Consider the following 13,585-nt stretch of genomic DNA (forward strand, 5'->3'; position numbering starts at 1 on the left):
CGGGACATAACGCCATGGGGGTGCGGGGGGGGAGACAAGCACCCGAGGGGACGGGTGACGGCTGGGGGAGGTGCTAGGAAGCTGTGTTTGTGGGGCCAGATCTCATCCAGTGGGGGGAAGGAAAGAGTTCCAAGCAGGGGCAGGACTTCCTGTCTGGCATCTCTGTGCAAAGGGAGGGGGGCCTCTTGGAACCGGTGGTGAGGGGCCCACCCCCATTCCACCAACAGAGAGGGCCGGAGAGGCTCCATCCAGGTGGACGGTGAGGAGCTGGTCAGCGGCCAGTCCCCAGGCCCTAACGTGGCAGTCAACAGCAAGGGCAGCATCTACATCGGTAAGTCCCGGGCTCGGGCCTCAGTGCAGGCCTCGGGCACCCTCCTCGGGGCCAAGGGAGGGCATGGGGCCCCTGCAGAGCTAGGGCATGCCGCCTTCCTCAGCCCCTGGGCCCCGGGAGCTGACAGGCCCTGTCCTCTCCCCCCGCCCCCCACCGCGTCCCCGCAGGCGGAGCTCCGGACGTGACCACACTGACCGGGGGCCGGTTCTCCTCGGGCATCACAGGCTGTATCAAGAACCTGGTGCTGCACTCGGCCCAGCCTGGCGCCCCGCCCCCGCAGCCGCAGGACCTGCAGCACCGCGCCCAGGCCGGGGCCAACACCCGGCCCTGCTCCTCGTAGGCAGCCGCCTGCCCCAGACGGACTCCCAGGCGGCGTCCCAGCCCCACGACGTCGAGTATATTATTATTAATATTATGATGATGAATATTTTGTAAGAAACTGAGGCAATGCCACGCTTTGCTGCTACTGCCCTGGGCTGGACTGGAGGGTGGGCGTGCCACCCCCCCTACACAAACACACCTGGGCAAAGCCGCAGGCTGGTAGGTAGGGCAGGTTGGATGAGAGCCGGTGCCTCAGAGGGCCGCCGGGACTTGCGGTCAGACACGGCGGCCGAGTGGGCTCCGAACTGTCACCACCGCTCGAGAGCCCCTCCCCCCCCAGAGCTGGGCTGTCCAGTCCAGCAGCCCTCGGGCCCCTCAGTCCCACAGGAGCCAGCCGCAGCCCACAGCCTGGTGCCTCCCCAGCTCCCTTTGCCAGGCAGCTCACCCCTGGGCAGGCCAGCCCGCCACCGCCAGCCCGTGTCCCAGCCCCTTCCACCTCTGCCTAGCCAGCCGGGCCCCCTGCCCCTGGCAGCCTCCCCCTCCCACCGAGCCCTCCTGGCCCGCATCCCGCCCCCCCGCCCCCCACCCCCCAATGCCTGGCCCAGGGCCCCTGCCCTCAGGGGCGGCAAGGGAAACTCCACCCCAACTCTTCCCAGGAGCTGCTACAGGCAGAACCCAGCACTGAGAGGGTCTCCCCGCCCCCACCAGGCCATATCCCCCTCCCCTCACTGATCTGGAAGTGAAGGCCCAGGGGACATGGGGAGAGGAGGGCACTGGTGGTTGAAAAGAGTTAGTGCCTTGGGTGGGAGATGCCAGGACTCACGCCTGGGAGGGACAGGAAGGGGACATGACAGCCCTGCCCCATCTGTGGGGAGCCCGAGGGCCCATGTGGGGGCATGTGCCCTCTCCACCAGCAGCCCGCAGATGTGGGGTCAGGACGCCTGGCCTCCGTGTCCTAGAAGGGACCCTCCTGTGGTCTTTGTCTTGATCTTTCTTAATAAACGGTGCTATCCCTGCCACAGCGATTTCCTGCACCTCTGGCTGGGGCTTGACTCGGTGGAACCCGAGGGGGTGCTGGGGGGCGGGCAAAGCCGGGCAGGTGAGCACCGGGGGTGAAGCAAGGCAGCTGCAGGGGAGCGAGGCCCCTGCTCCCTGCCCTTCCCGAATCCAGCAGGGTGCCAGCGACCTCCCGAGCCTCGAGGCCGCTTAGCCCCCGTGTACCTCACGACAGCCACAAGGCAGGAGAGGAGCAGACTGAGTCTGCGGGTTTGGTGACGTGCCCAAGGTCAGGTGGCCCTCCTGGGGGTGGGGTGGAACGCGAAGTCTGTCTGACCCCAGAGCCCACTCTCCTGTTTCTGAAGCCACAGCCTCTAGGGCTGTCCTCCCCGACCCTGCAAGGCCGGCCCACTGGCCTGCAGCCCCCCAGGAGCCACCCGGCCCGGACACGGGTAACAGGCGGTGCAGCCGGGGCAGAGGCCGTGGGCACCAGCCCGCCAGGCCAGCCAGCGGGACGAGCAGTAGCCCCAGAGGAGGCCCACGAGGAGGCCCGCGGACACTAGGACCAGCGAGGAGACCAGCGCCACGCCTCGGAGCCGGGGGGCCTGCCGAAAGAAAGGGAAAGCCCGCTCAGGCCCCCGTGCCTGTCACGGGGGGAGGGACAAGTGTGACCTTGGTGGGAGGAGTGGGAGCGGATGGAAAGCAAGAGCCATCTACCTCCCAGAGGAGCTGCTTGTACCCTGCTGTTCTGGGGCCCGGCCTGCGAGGGGGGTGCTCTGGGCGGCCGTCTGGAGAGTTCCTGCAGACCTGAGAGCCGGGGGGAGCGTCAGGGGCTTGGACGTAGGGCCATCCGTTACTCCCCGCCTGGCTGGGCACCAGAGAGGGATCTGCAGCGGGAAATAATAGAGGAACACACAGAACTTTCCAGGGCTTGACTTGGGCTCCTTGAAGTTTCCCCAAACCTGTCTGAGTTTGTTACTATTAGTATTTCCATTTCACACATGAGGGAAGTGAGGCACAGAGAGGTTAAGTCACTTGCCCAGGTCACAAAGCCGGAAGTGCTAGGGGAGGACTTGAGCTCATGCGGCCCAGCTCCAGTGCCCAGGGTTTATAAATGGAGCTACTTCTCAAGAAGGGGGATGTGTCCAGGGGCACCTGGGTGGCTCAGTCGTTAAGCGTCTGCCTTCTGCTCAGGTCATGATCCCAGGGTCCTGGGATCGAGCCCCGCATCGGGCTCCCTGGTCCGTGGGAAGCCTGCTTCTCCCTCTCCCACTACCCCTGCTTGTGTTCCCTCTCTCGCTGTCTCTCTGTCAAATAAATAAATAAAATCTTTAAAAAAAAAAAAGAAAGAAAGAAGGGGGATGTGTCTGTACTGAGCATTCTCTGGGCACCAAGCACCATGCTGGGTGCTGGGCTCCTTACCTGTGGTATTTCACTTGGGACAACTCCAAAAGGTTAGGTTTATCAGCCCCTTCAGCCAGGTGTTTTTTTGCAGTAAACAACCTGTTCAATAGTACATAGCAGCCCTGTTCGCAGGATGTGGCATCTTAGATTCCCAGGAAGGAGCTTCCTGGGTGGCCTATTCTGGTCCCCCCTGCCCACAGAGGTCATTCCTGGTCATGCTACTCCCTGGCTCTATGACCTTGGGCAAGACATTTCTCCTCCCCTAAGCCTCAGTTTCCCCATACATAAAATGTGGGAGACAAGACTGGACAATGGTTTCCAAAGTAAGTCTTGAAGGTCCAACTCAGGTCCCTCGGTGGGACATCAGTCAGCCAGGGCCTGGGCCTCCATGTCCAGTTAAATAGGGCATCTTCCCTTTGCTGTCTTGATCCTCTTCAAAATTTCACTTAGGAAAAGCTTCCACCACTGAAGTATCATTTGGAAGCAGCTGGATTAGATCATCTCCAGCGTCATTCCGGCTCTAACTTGCTCTGATCCTCAGATAGTCTGGCCTACACGGATTCCCCACTGCTGTGCTTCACCTTATTCTCTCCCGCCATGCCCCTGCCCCCGGCCTCCCCACTGAGGCCCTGCCCCCGGGAAGGGGAGCTAGCCCTGGTTTCCCTCCTAGCTGCTCAGCAGGGCCCGGGCCGCACCCATCACTGACCTCTGCAGTCGGCTGGTGGCCCAGAAGCCTGGTCACTACCATCACCACAGTTGTCCACACCCCAGCGATCGCACACCAGGCTCGGGGGTATGCACCTGCCGTTCTGACAGCGGAAGTAGGCGCCAGAGGCTCCTGGGGCCAGGAGGGGAGGCATGAGATGAGAACCCTGAGCCAGCCCGTGACACACAGGGATGTGTAGCCCTATAGTGAGGGAACGTGGGAGCTGCGAGCCGCAGAAAGCTGCAGATGAAAGCATGGGTGGGTGTTCCGTGGGAGACAGGTGTGTGGTCACCAGGATGACGCTGATGGCTGACATTTACTGAGTTCCTATCCCTGTGCTGGGCATGGCTCTAAGCACTCCACTCACACCCCAGCTCCTGAAGTTCTCACAATAACCCTACATGATAAACACTGTTACTACCCCCATTTCAGAGATCAGAAGACAGGCCCAGAGAGCTTAGGTCACTTGCCATCGGGTCTGCCTGGCCTTCTTTCCCCAAAGTAACTGCATGGCTCACTCCCTTCAGGTCCACACTCAAATGTTACCTGCCAGGGGGCCCGAGTTCCACGTGAAAATGGCACGCCACCCTCCCCCAGCGCTCTGATCCTCCTTATCCTGACTTCCATCCCTCTGCAGCACTCCTCACCTCAACAGAACATGGATTCACTCGATTACGTGTTTATGGTCTGAGCCTCCCGCATAATGTCAGCTCAGAGAGGACGCGGACTCCTCTTCCGTTCATTGCTGTAGCCCTGGAGCCTAGAACAGCACCTGGCACATTGCAGGTGCTCCCTAACATTTGTTAAATGAATGAATATGCACGCAGGTGAACGAATTGTATGACTTGATGCGCAGGGCGTGCAGAGAGGTTGACTTACCTAGCATCTCATTCTGTGGAGAAAAGCTGGTGCAGGTGGGGTTGCCCAAAACCCTGGCTCAGGGGTGGGCGTGGGAATCAGAGCATTCCACTTCCTGGCCACGGAAATGGACACATGACCCACATGACTAATCAGATTTGGCCCTGGCACTTTTGCTAGAACCATAAGAAAAGATGCTCACTCTCCATTTTGTTGAGGTTAGAGCTATAATGGTGACCATGGACTTGGAGCTGCAGGGTCATCCTCCTGCCAGATAGAAAGAGAAGCTGCCTGAAGTGGAGGCCAAACAGACGCCCACAATGCAAAGACAGAGAGCAAGGAGACAGCGCCCAGGTGTCTTACTTGAACTGCTGGATGCAGCCATACCTGAACCAACACCTTAATATCCCAGTTATAGGAGTCCCTCCCCATTCTCTTTTGGCTAAACCAACTTGAGTTGGGTTTCTTTTGTCTACAAAAGAAAACGAAGACTATATAGCAGGTATGTAAGTGTAAGAATGAATGTGAGAGAAAACACAAACAGTAGTGTGGTTATGTATGGGCGGTCATATGTGGGTGTCATATGTACGAGTGTGTGCATGAACCAGGCAGGCTGTGCCTGCAGGTGTGAGTGAAGGGGACTGTGTGTGTGGCCTGAGGGTGTGAAATGAACCTTTCTTCATTCAAATGACAAACTGATCTGAGGAAGCCAGACCTGTGACAGGGCCTCGTCCCTGCCTCCTTCTTTCAGGAGTTCAATCCTGCTAAACACAGAGCAGTGGCAACATCCCGGGCTCCCTGGCTGACAGCTGCACCTTGCAAGCAGGCAAGGCCACAGGGAGAAAGAGAGCGAGGGAAAAAGAAAGAGAGGGAAGGAGGGGTTAATTCTCAATCAGCCTGTGAGAGCTGTTTGCAAAACATCGTAGGCCCCTGGGCATGCTACAGCCTACAGGAGCCAGAAAGGAGACCCCAGGCACCACTGGTCTTGGCACTAAGGATTTAGGGTCCAAATTTCATATAGTTCCTCCCAGAGCCAGAGACTAAGGGGAAGAGAGAAAGAATCTAAAATCCAAAATTCAGGGGTGCCTGAGTGGCTCAGTCGGTTAAGCGTCCAGCTGTTGATTTTGGTTCCGGTCATGATCTCAGGGTCCTGAGATAGAACCACACAACGGGCTCTGTGCTGGGCCTGGAGCCTGCTTAAATTTCTTTCCCTGCCCCTGCCTCCCACCCCTGTTCTTGCTCATGCACACGCGCTCTCCCTCTCTCTCCAAAAAAAAAAAAAAAAGTTTTTTTAATTAAAAAATAAAATAAAATCCAAAATTCAGGCCAGGCATCAGGCCAGAGGAGAAAAAGGTGGGGGCCTTGTCTAAAGAGACCACGGGACGGCCCGAGGGCTCTGCCCGACCAGCTCCGCTTTAAAGGGCTGTCCAGGGCCTGGCTCGTTGAAGTCTAGTCCCTGGTGAGCCCGTGCGGGCCCTCACATGGCCCCGTGCTCCAGTCTCAAAGTGCTCGCAACCCCATGTTCAAATCCCCAGCCTGGGTATCTTGCCAACGGCGGCAAGAAAGCTTCTCTGTGCTTTTGGCGTCTTCTGGGTTTTGGCAGCTCGCCTGCTCACCATCACCGGACACAGCCTCTGCTGCGACACAGGGGGGCGTCTCCGATCCTGGGGGAGCCTGCGGGGGCTAAAGCCTTGAACTCAATTTGAACAAGAGGACGTGCTCTAGCCGCTAAAGCCCAGCCGCTCCGCTTGTGAGCAGGGAGACCCGGGCCCTTTACCTAACCCCCCAAGCCTGTTTCCCATCCCGAAACACAAGCACGAGAAGACGGGCACGTGCGGCTGTGAGCAAGAGACAGACCTGGCACGCCAGGGGCAAAGGCAATGCGTAATAAACGATCATTAACTACTAGCAGTTCCCTTTCCTTGCTGAAGCGGGTATCTGTCACTTACAGTCACCGGAGACCCCGCTCAGCCCCTCTGCGTTCATCTGCAGGGCTGGCCCAGGACAGAAGAGCCGTGTGTGAACTTGAGAGTGTGTAAGTTGTATCTAAGCATGCAAAGTGATACTGTATGTGTATGAGGTGTGTGAGTGGGCAGCATGTCAGGCACGCGGGTTGTGTGTTGCAGTGTGTGAGGCACATGGGTGTGGAGTTGTGTAAATGAGTGCAAAGTTGTGGGTTGTACGCACATATACGTGGGTGTTGGGATGTGAGGTTTGTGGGTGTGAGGTTGTGTGAATGAGTGTGCAGGGCGTGGGGACTGTGCAGTGTGTGAATGTGGGTGTTGGGGTACGAAGTGTGTGAATGTAGGGTCATGTGAATGAGGGCAGTGTGTGTGGGTGTTGAGGTGTGAGGTGTGTGAATATGGGGTCGGTCGTGGGGGGGGTCATGTGAATGAGTGTGAATAGTGCATGAGTGTGGGTGTTGGGTGTGAGGCGTGGAGTGTGTGGGAGTTGGCACCGGGCGGGTGTGTGCGGGCGAGCGTCAGGGGCTGGTAGGGGGGCAGCCATACGCGGCCCGGGGAGTCAGATTTACGGGGTAGGCTCCGGGGGTCTGGATTGGCCGCTCCCGGGACCGCGCTCTGCCCGTTGCCAACCCCCACCCCGCCCACGCCCCAGCCCCCCACCCCCCCCATCCTCTGGCACTGCAGGGGCCACACCAGGGACCCCAGCCCGCAGCTGCCCCCGGCTTGGGGGCCCCGGCCCCGGCCAACAGCCCGCACCCACCCAGCCGGAAAGAGGTGGCTTCGCCCACGAAGTCCACGCGGGGCTGGCGGCCTCTCGTAAGCAGGCGGAGGCCCAGGAAGGGTCGGGAGGACGCCACCGGGGCGGGGATGGTCAGGCCGCAGAGAGGGGCCCCCAGGGGCCGCGGCGCCCCCGGCGGGCCCTCGTAGAATTGCAGGTAGGACCCGGGGGCGCACGGGCCGGCCGGCGCGGGGGAGGAGGCGTTGGGTGCCCGGGACGCTGGGGGCGCCCGGGCCGCCGCGGCCAAGCTGTAGACCAGGAAGAAGCAGAACTGGAAGCGGGTCCTGTCGCCAGCGGCCGCCGCCCGCATCCAGAGCCCGCAGTCGGTGTCCGGGGCCACGAAGTAGAACCTGCGCGAGGCGGAGTGCGAGCGCAGCCGCAGCCCGGCCCCCTGCCACGTCTGCCCGCAGAGGTCCACCGGGTCGGCTGCAGGGAAAAGCACGGACCCTGGAACCGCGCGGCCAGGTTCCGAGCCCTGCCCGCTGTGTGACCCCAAGTAAGTCACTCACCCTCTCTGGGCCTCAGGTTCCTCATCGGTAAAATGGAATGATTGCCCGACCTCAGAACTTTTGTGAGGGTTGAATAATTTAATTCGGGCCTCAGTCTCTTATTCAAAAACGCTAGGATGTGTTTCAGAATTTTCCAGATTTTAGAAAGATAAGGTGGGTAATACAGGAGATTATGTTGCAGCCCTCCATGATCAAGCACATTTTCTAGAGCAAGTCTACAGACGTAACCCTAAGCAGGACAAATAAAGACAAGAACCAGCCTCCTATCAGTTCAAGTCAGGTGTTGCCAGTAAATCAGTTAAGAAGGAATTTGGGCTTTCAGAGCTTTTCATATTTTGGAATTGAAACTAGAGGACTGTGGGCAGGTAAGGGTTCAGTGCTTAGGACAGTGCTGCGCATTTAATGAGTGTCACAGAAGTGTTAGCTATTATTAGTATCTTATCCGAGGAGGGGTAGACTCAACTGGGCACCCGCCCACCCCACAGCCTTTCCCTGTTGCTCCTTGATAAAAGAACCCTATTATCTCTCAGCTGTAGGTTGCTCTCTCCTGATCATTGGCCTAAACCAAACTTTGCTATCCTGATTCAATTTGCGGGGTTTAGGGATGGGCATGGGACCAGATTCTGGCCAATGAGATTGAAGAGGTGTGCTGGGGACTCCTGGGAAAGCTTTTCCTCTCTGATTAGAAAAAAAGAAAAAGAAAGAAAGAAAAGGGAGAGCCGTGTGATGAGGAGCCTCTTTCTTCCTGCTTTTGAAAGCAGTTGACTGAGGATGTGATGGCCAGCACTGTAGCAGCCATCTTGCTAGGATGAGGTCATGAGACTCAGGGAAAATATTGACATGGTTGAGCTGCTAAATTAACCATTTCTGGAATCACCTATGGCCACTCTCCCTAACTGAAATAAATCCATTTAGGTTAAACTCTGTTAGTTTGGTATCTGTTACTTACATCCCAAAACATCCTCACTGCTGCAGAGTTGTTGTGAGGATTGAATGAGATAATAGGCAAATAATCAAACTAGCTCTGATTTTTGTTAAGATGGAGAAGAGGAGGTGGCTTTTCTGGTGCATGGTAGGGGCACCAGTGGATCTTGAGGACCAACCAGAATGTGGGTTTTGGGGGAAGAAATTCGCCATCAGGGCTCAGGATGTGGGAGCCTTTTCTCAAATCTGCACAGACCTAGTAAAGCCAGACCCTGCCCTGGAGGCCCGCGGGGGAGGAGGGAGGTTTGGAGAGTGAATGAATTGAGCACCTTCTACGTGCCAGGCGCTAAATGTCTTACGCATTTATCTCATATGCACAGTAATAATAGTCCCTTAAGGAGCAAGGGCCCTTATTCCGACTTTGCTGCTGAAGAAACAGACCCCGAGAGGTGGAGCAGTGATGTCACTGAGAGTGTGAACACAGACCATCTGCCCCCAAAGCCCATGGTGTTGTTCATTCCCTCCCCCCCCCCACACACACACGCACACTCCAGACCCCTGTTTCTGGGTGACTTGGAGCTCCAGCCTCCCAGAGCAGTTTGGGGTACCAAACAAGACCAGGCACAAGGCTTTCCAGCCTCCTCCAAGTCAAGGGGTCCCAGCCCATCATGGGGATACGGTGTCTACGGGTGGTAGGCTCAGACTCTCCTGTGCACCCCAGCCAAGCCCCCTCCTGCTCACCTGTCTCCAGAGTAGATGCAGCCAGGGCAGCCGCCCCCAGCAGAAGCAGCCTTTGGGGCACCATCCAGGCCCTGCTGTGCCCAGCAAGGGGACAGACCTGCAGAATCCTCAGTTTGGGGTCTTTGGGGAGACTAGGGTATGGGGGCCTGGCAGACAGGCTGACAGGACACAAGGAGCAAGGGGAGGTAAGTCCACTAGCCGTCTGGTCTCTTTATAGTGATCTTTGTGCTCCAGATCCTTCTTCAGATCAGGATTGTGTCTCGGGTTGCCGTGGAGATTTGGGGCTGAGGCTGGAGCCTGGGGAAAGAAGGCTGGGAAGATGTCTACTCATTCCCTGCCAGACAGGAACCGCGGAGACTCAGATCCGGTTCTCCCACAAGGCTTCTGGGAGGGGGACCCAGCGCCTCAGAGAGCTGCTACTCTCTGGATAAGTTGACACCTTAGGACTGAGCTTGAGGGAGGCCCAGGACATCAAAGGGCAGCTTTGAGGGCCCTATAGAGGCAGCGAGTGGCAAAGGAGCACTAGACCAGGAGTGCCTATCCCAGGGCCTTTGCACTCACAGTTCCCTCCACCTGGAGTGCTCTTCTCCCATAGCGTTCCATGTCTGGCTTCTTCAGGTCTTTCAGGTTTTGACTCACATGTCACCTCCTCGGACCACACTTCCCAGATCACCTTTCCATCTGAATTAGTACTCTCCCTCCTTGTCTCTCAGTCACATCTCCCAGAATTTATTATCTTAGCACTCGCTCGAATTACTGGGCTGACTGATATCTTGTGTATATTATATTGGCCCCACTAAAATCGCGTTCCACAAGGGTCTTGTTGATCTCTGAACCCCCAGGTCATAGCACAGTGCCTGGCACAGGGCAGGCCTCCAGAAAATAAGAATAAATAAATAAAAATAATAAAAATAAATAAAAATAAAAATTTAAAAATAAATAAAATAGTATTGAGCACATGACCTCTCTTTTGCTGGGTTCAACTTCCCCATGTAGAAAAGAAAGGACTTGGATCATTTCAGGATTTTCCAAAACTTGTTATTAGACCAGTGTTTTTCATGGGGCGTGGGGCTGGCTCAGTCAGTGGAGCATGCAACTCTTGATCTCGGGGTTGTGGGTTTGAGCCCCATGTTGGGAATAGAGATTACTTAAAAGTAAAAATTTTTTTAAAAAAGAACAATTTTTCAGAAGTTTCTTACATGGAACCTTTTTTTTTTTTTTGATTTTATTTATTTATTTGAGAGAGAGAGTGTGCATGAGCGGGTGGGAGGGGCAGAGGGAGAGGGAGAAGCAGACTCCCTGCTGAGCAGGGAGCCCAACATGGGGCATCCCAGGACCCCAAGATCATGACCTGAGCTGAAGGCAGATACTTAACCAACTGAGACTCCCAGGCGCCCCTACATGGAACCTTTAATATATAAATGATAATTCTAACTTCACAGGTTTGTTGTAAGGATTGAGTCACATGATACAAGTGGGATACTTAGAATAGTGTCTGTCACATTATAAAGTGCCCAGTGCATGCTAGGCTGAATGATGACTCTTAATATTATTACTTAGGGGCGCCTGGGTGGCTCAGTCGTTAAGCGTCTGCCTTCGGCTCAGGTCGTGATCCCAGGGTCCTGGGATCGAGCCCCACATTGGGCTCCCTGCTCAGCGGGGAACCTGTTTCTCCCTCTCCCACTCCCCCTGTTTGTGTTCCCTCTCTTGCTGTGTGTCTCTCTCTGTCAAATAAATAAATAAAAATCTTAAAAAATATATTATTACTTAAACAGGTGTACCACGTTTCAAGAAGTGCCCAGTTGTAACCTTTGAGATACCACCTCGGAGTCCCAAGACTCTATGGGAAGGTTAAAACCACTGGCCCTGGGGCACCTGAGTGGCTCAGTCAATTAAGCATCAGACCTTAGTTTTGGCTCAATCATGATCTCAGGGTCATGAGATCAAGTCCCGTGTTGGGCTCCACACTCAGTGCAGAGTCTGCTTGACATTCTCTCCCTCTCCCTCTGCCCATCCCCCCACTTGTGTGCTCGTGCTCTCTCGCCCTCTCTCTTCCTCTCTATAAAACAAAAACAAACAAACAAAAAACAGCCATGGGTCCCCAAACTCTCTAACGGCTGTCCCTGCCGGAGCTGACATTCGATGCTACCTTGTACGCCATCCCAGCCCAGGCCTGGGGGTTCTGAGAGGACATGAGTCTGCTTCAGCAGACGAAGATTTACCATGAAGCCTGTGAAGCTTAAGCTTTAGGACACATTCCTTGTATGGGGTTATATGTCTTATAAAAGTTGCAAAAGTAGGATATTCTAACCACAATCAGACCACTGTCTCTTTCTACCCCGTCTCCTCCAACACACCTCGCTTCAATGCCATGGGCGTTTTTGGACTCTCACTCGCTAAAGGAAGGTTGGTTTGGGTTTGGGTTTGGAAGGATGTATGAATGGGGTTCTAGCTTCTTCCGGGTCTGGTTTTATTATTTCTGGATGCTCCAAAATGGCTTCCGCGAATATTCCTCATGCTCATTGTACTGTCCTCCCCCATGTTGTGATATGGAGGTGCAGAATCAGAGACCCTTATCATGCCTGGCCCGTCTGCTATGAGGGTGTTGGAGCTGAAATAAGGTTTGAAATGTATGAAGCCAGAAGCTACTCTGTGGAAAATGCTTCCAAACCTTATAGCTCACATATAAAAGGTGCTTGATAGAGGTTATCCCAAGTTTGACAACAATCCTTTTTTTTTTAAAGATTTTCTTTTTAGGGGCACCTGGTGGCTCAGTTAAGTAGCTGCCTTTGGCTCAGGTCATGATCTCAGGGCCCTGGGATGGAGCCCCACATTAGGCTCCCTGCTCAGCAGGGAGTCTGCTTCTCCCATTCCCTCTCCCTCTGCACCCCGCAACCCCCTGCTCATGCTCATTCTCTCTCTCTCAAACAAATAAAATATTTTTTAAAATTTTTAAATATTTTATTTTTAAGTAATCTCTATACTCAATGTGGGGCTTGAACTTACAACCCTGAGATCAAGAGTCGCACACTCCACTGACTGAGCCAGCCAGGCGCCCCAACAACAATCCTTAAGAACATAAATAACCATATCAATAATAAAATGCAAAGCTGAAGAAAAAAAATCTAAGTAATCACTAATAAAAAACTAATTCTGTCATATTTCTAGCGACCACTTCTTTTTTTTTTTTTAAGATTTTATTTATTTATTTGAGACAGAGAGAACGAGAGAGAGAGCACATGAGAGGGGGAGGGTCAGAGGCAGAAGCAGACTCCCCGCCGAGCAGGGAGCCCGATGCGGGACTCCATCCCGGGACTCCAGGATCATGACCTGAGCCGAAGGCAGTCGCTTAACCAACTGAGCCACCCAGGCGCCCTCTAGCGACCACTTCTTAAGTGCAACATTCCAGACACTGGCTGTAAGCTCACCACACGCTTAATCACACACAGTCATCACAATGACCCCACAGAGAAGGCACTCTTATGGGTCTCATTTAAATGATGACAAATCTGAATACAGATAATGATAATAAGGTTGGTAAGTAGAAGAGTAGAATATTCCCCCCACATCCCATTTCCTAGCTGTGTGACCCTTGGGCAAATGACTTAACCTCTCTGTGCCTCAGTTTTCTCATCTACAAATTAGGGACAATACTATAGTATCTTATCGGCTTATTAGGAAGATTAAATTAAAAGAAGGATGTAGGGGCATCTGGCTGGCTCAGTTGGTAGAGCTTGTGACTCTTGATCTCAGGGTCATGAGTTCAAGCTCCACATTGGTCATAAAGCTTACTTAAGGGGCACCTGGGTGGCTCAGTCGGTTAAGCGTCTGCCTTCGGCTCAGGTCATGATCCCAGGGTCCTGGGATCGAGCCCTGCATCGGGTTCCCTGCTCCACGCGGAGCCTGCTTCCCCCTCTCCCACTCCCCCTGCTTGTGTTCCCTCTCTCTCTGTGTCTCTCTCTGTCAAATAAATAAATAAAATCTTTAAAAAAAAAAAAAGCTTACTTAAAAAATAAGGGGCACCTGGGTGACTCAATCAGGTAAGCATCCAAC

At 54.7% G+C, this 13,585-nt stretch overlaps 2 protein-coding genes across 3 annotated transcripts in view; one reads left to right on the forward strand and one right to left on the reverse strand.

Annotated features, from left to right (window-relative positions):
• The window catches only part of HSPG2 (heparan sulfate proteoglycan 2), a 99,617-nt gene extending 97,946 nt beyond the window's left edge, over positions 1 to 1,671 (forward strand). For both annotated transcript variants that reach the window (XM_035019565.1, XM_035019564.1), the window contains 2 exons: positions 228 to 331; positions 499 to 1,671. In XM_035019565.1, coding sequence (XP_034875456.1) covers positions 228 to 331; positions 499 to 671 — 277 coding nt within the window. In that variant the 3' untranslated portion in view covers positions 672 to 1,671. The remainder of the gene's footprint in view (positions 1 to 227; positions 332 to 498) is intronic.
• Positions 1,672 to 2,022: 351 nt separating this feature from the next.
• On the reverse strand, positions 2,023 to 9,596 carry LDLRAD2 (low density lipoprotein receptor class A domain containing 2). Its single transcript, XM_035019013.1, has 6 exons — positions 9,533 to 9,596; positions 7,341 to 7,784; positions 3,755 to 3,890; positions 3,052 to 3,065; positions 2,388 to 2,516; positions 2,023 to 2,207 (listed from the first exon to the last, which is right to left on the reverse strand). The coding sequence occupies exons 1-6, from the start codon at positions 9,594 to 9,596 to the stop codon at positions 2,023 to 2,025; spliced, it is 972 nt and encodes a 323-aa protein (XP_034874904.1).
• Between the last annotated feature and the right edge of the window lie 3,989 nt (positions 9,597 to 13,585).

This window comes from Mirounga leonina, unplaced genomic scaffold (assembly GCF_011800145.1).
Source record: "Mirounga leonina isolate KUSES-001 unplaced genomic scaffold, KU_Mleo_1.0 Mir_173, whole genome shotgun sequence".
Taxonomy (NCBI): domain Eukaryota; kingdom Metazoa; phylum Chordata; class Mammalia; order Carnivora; family Phocidae; genus Mirounga; species Mirounga leonina.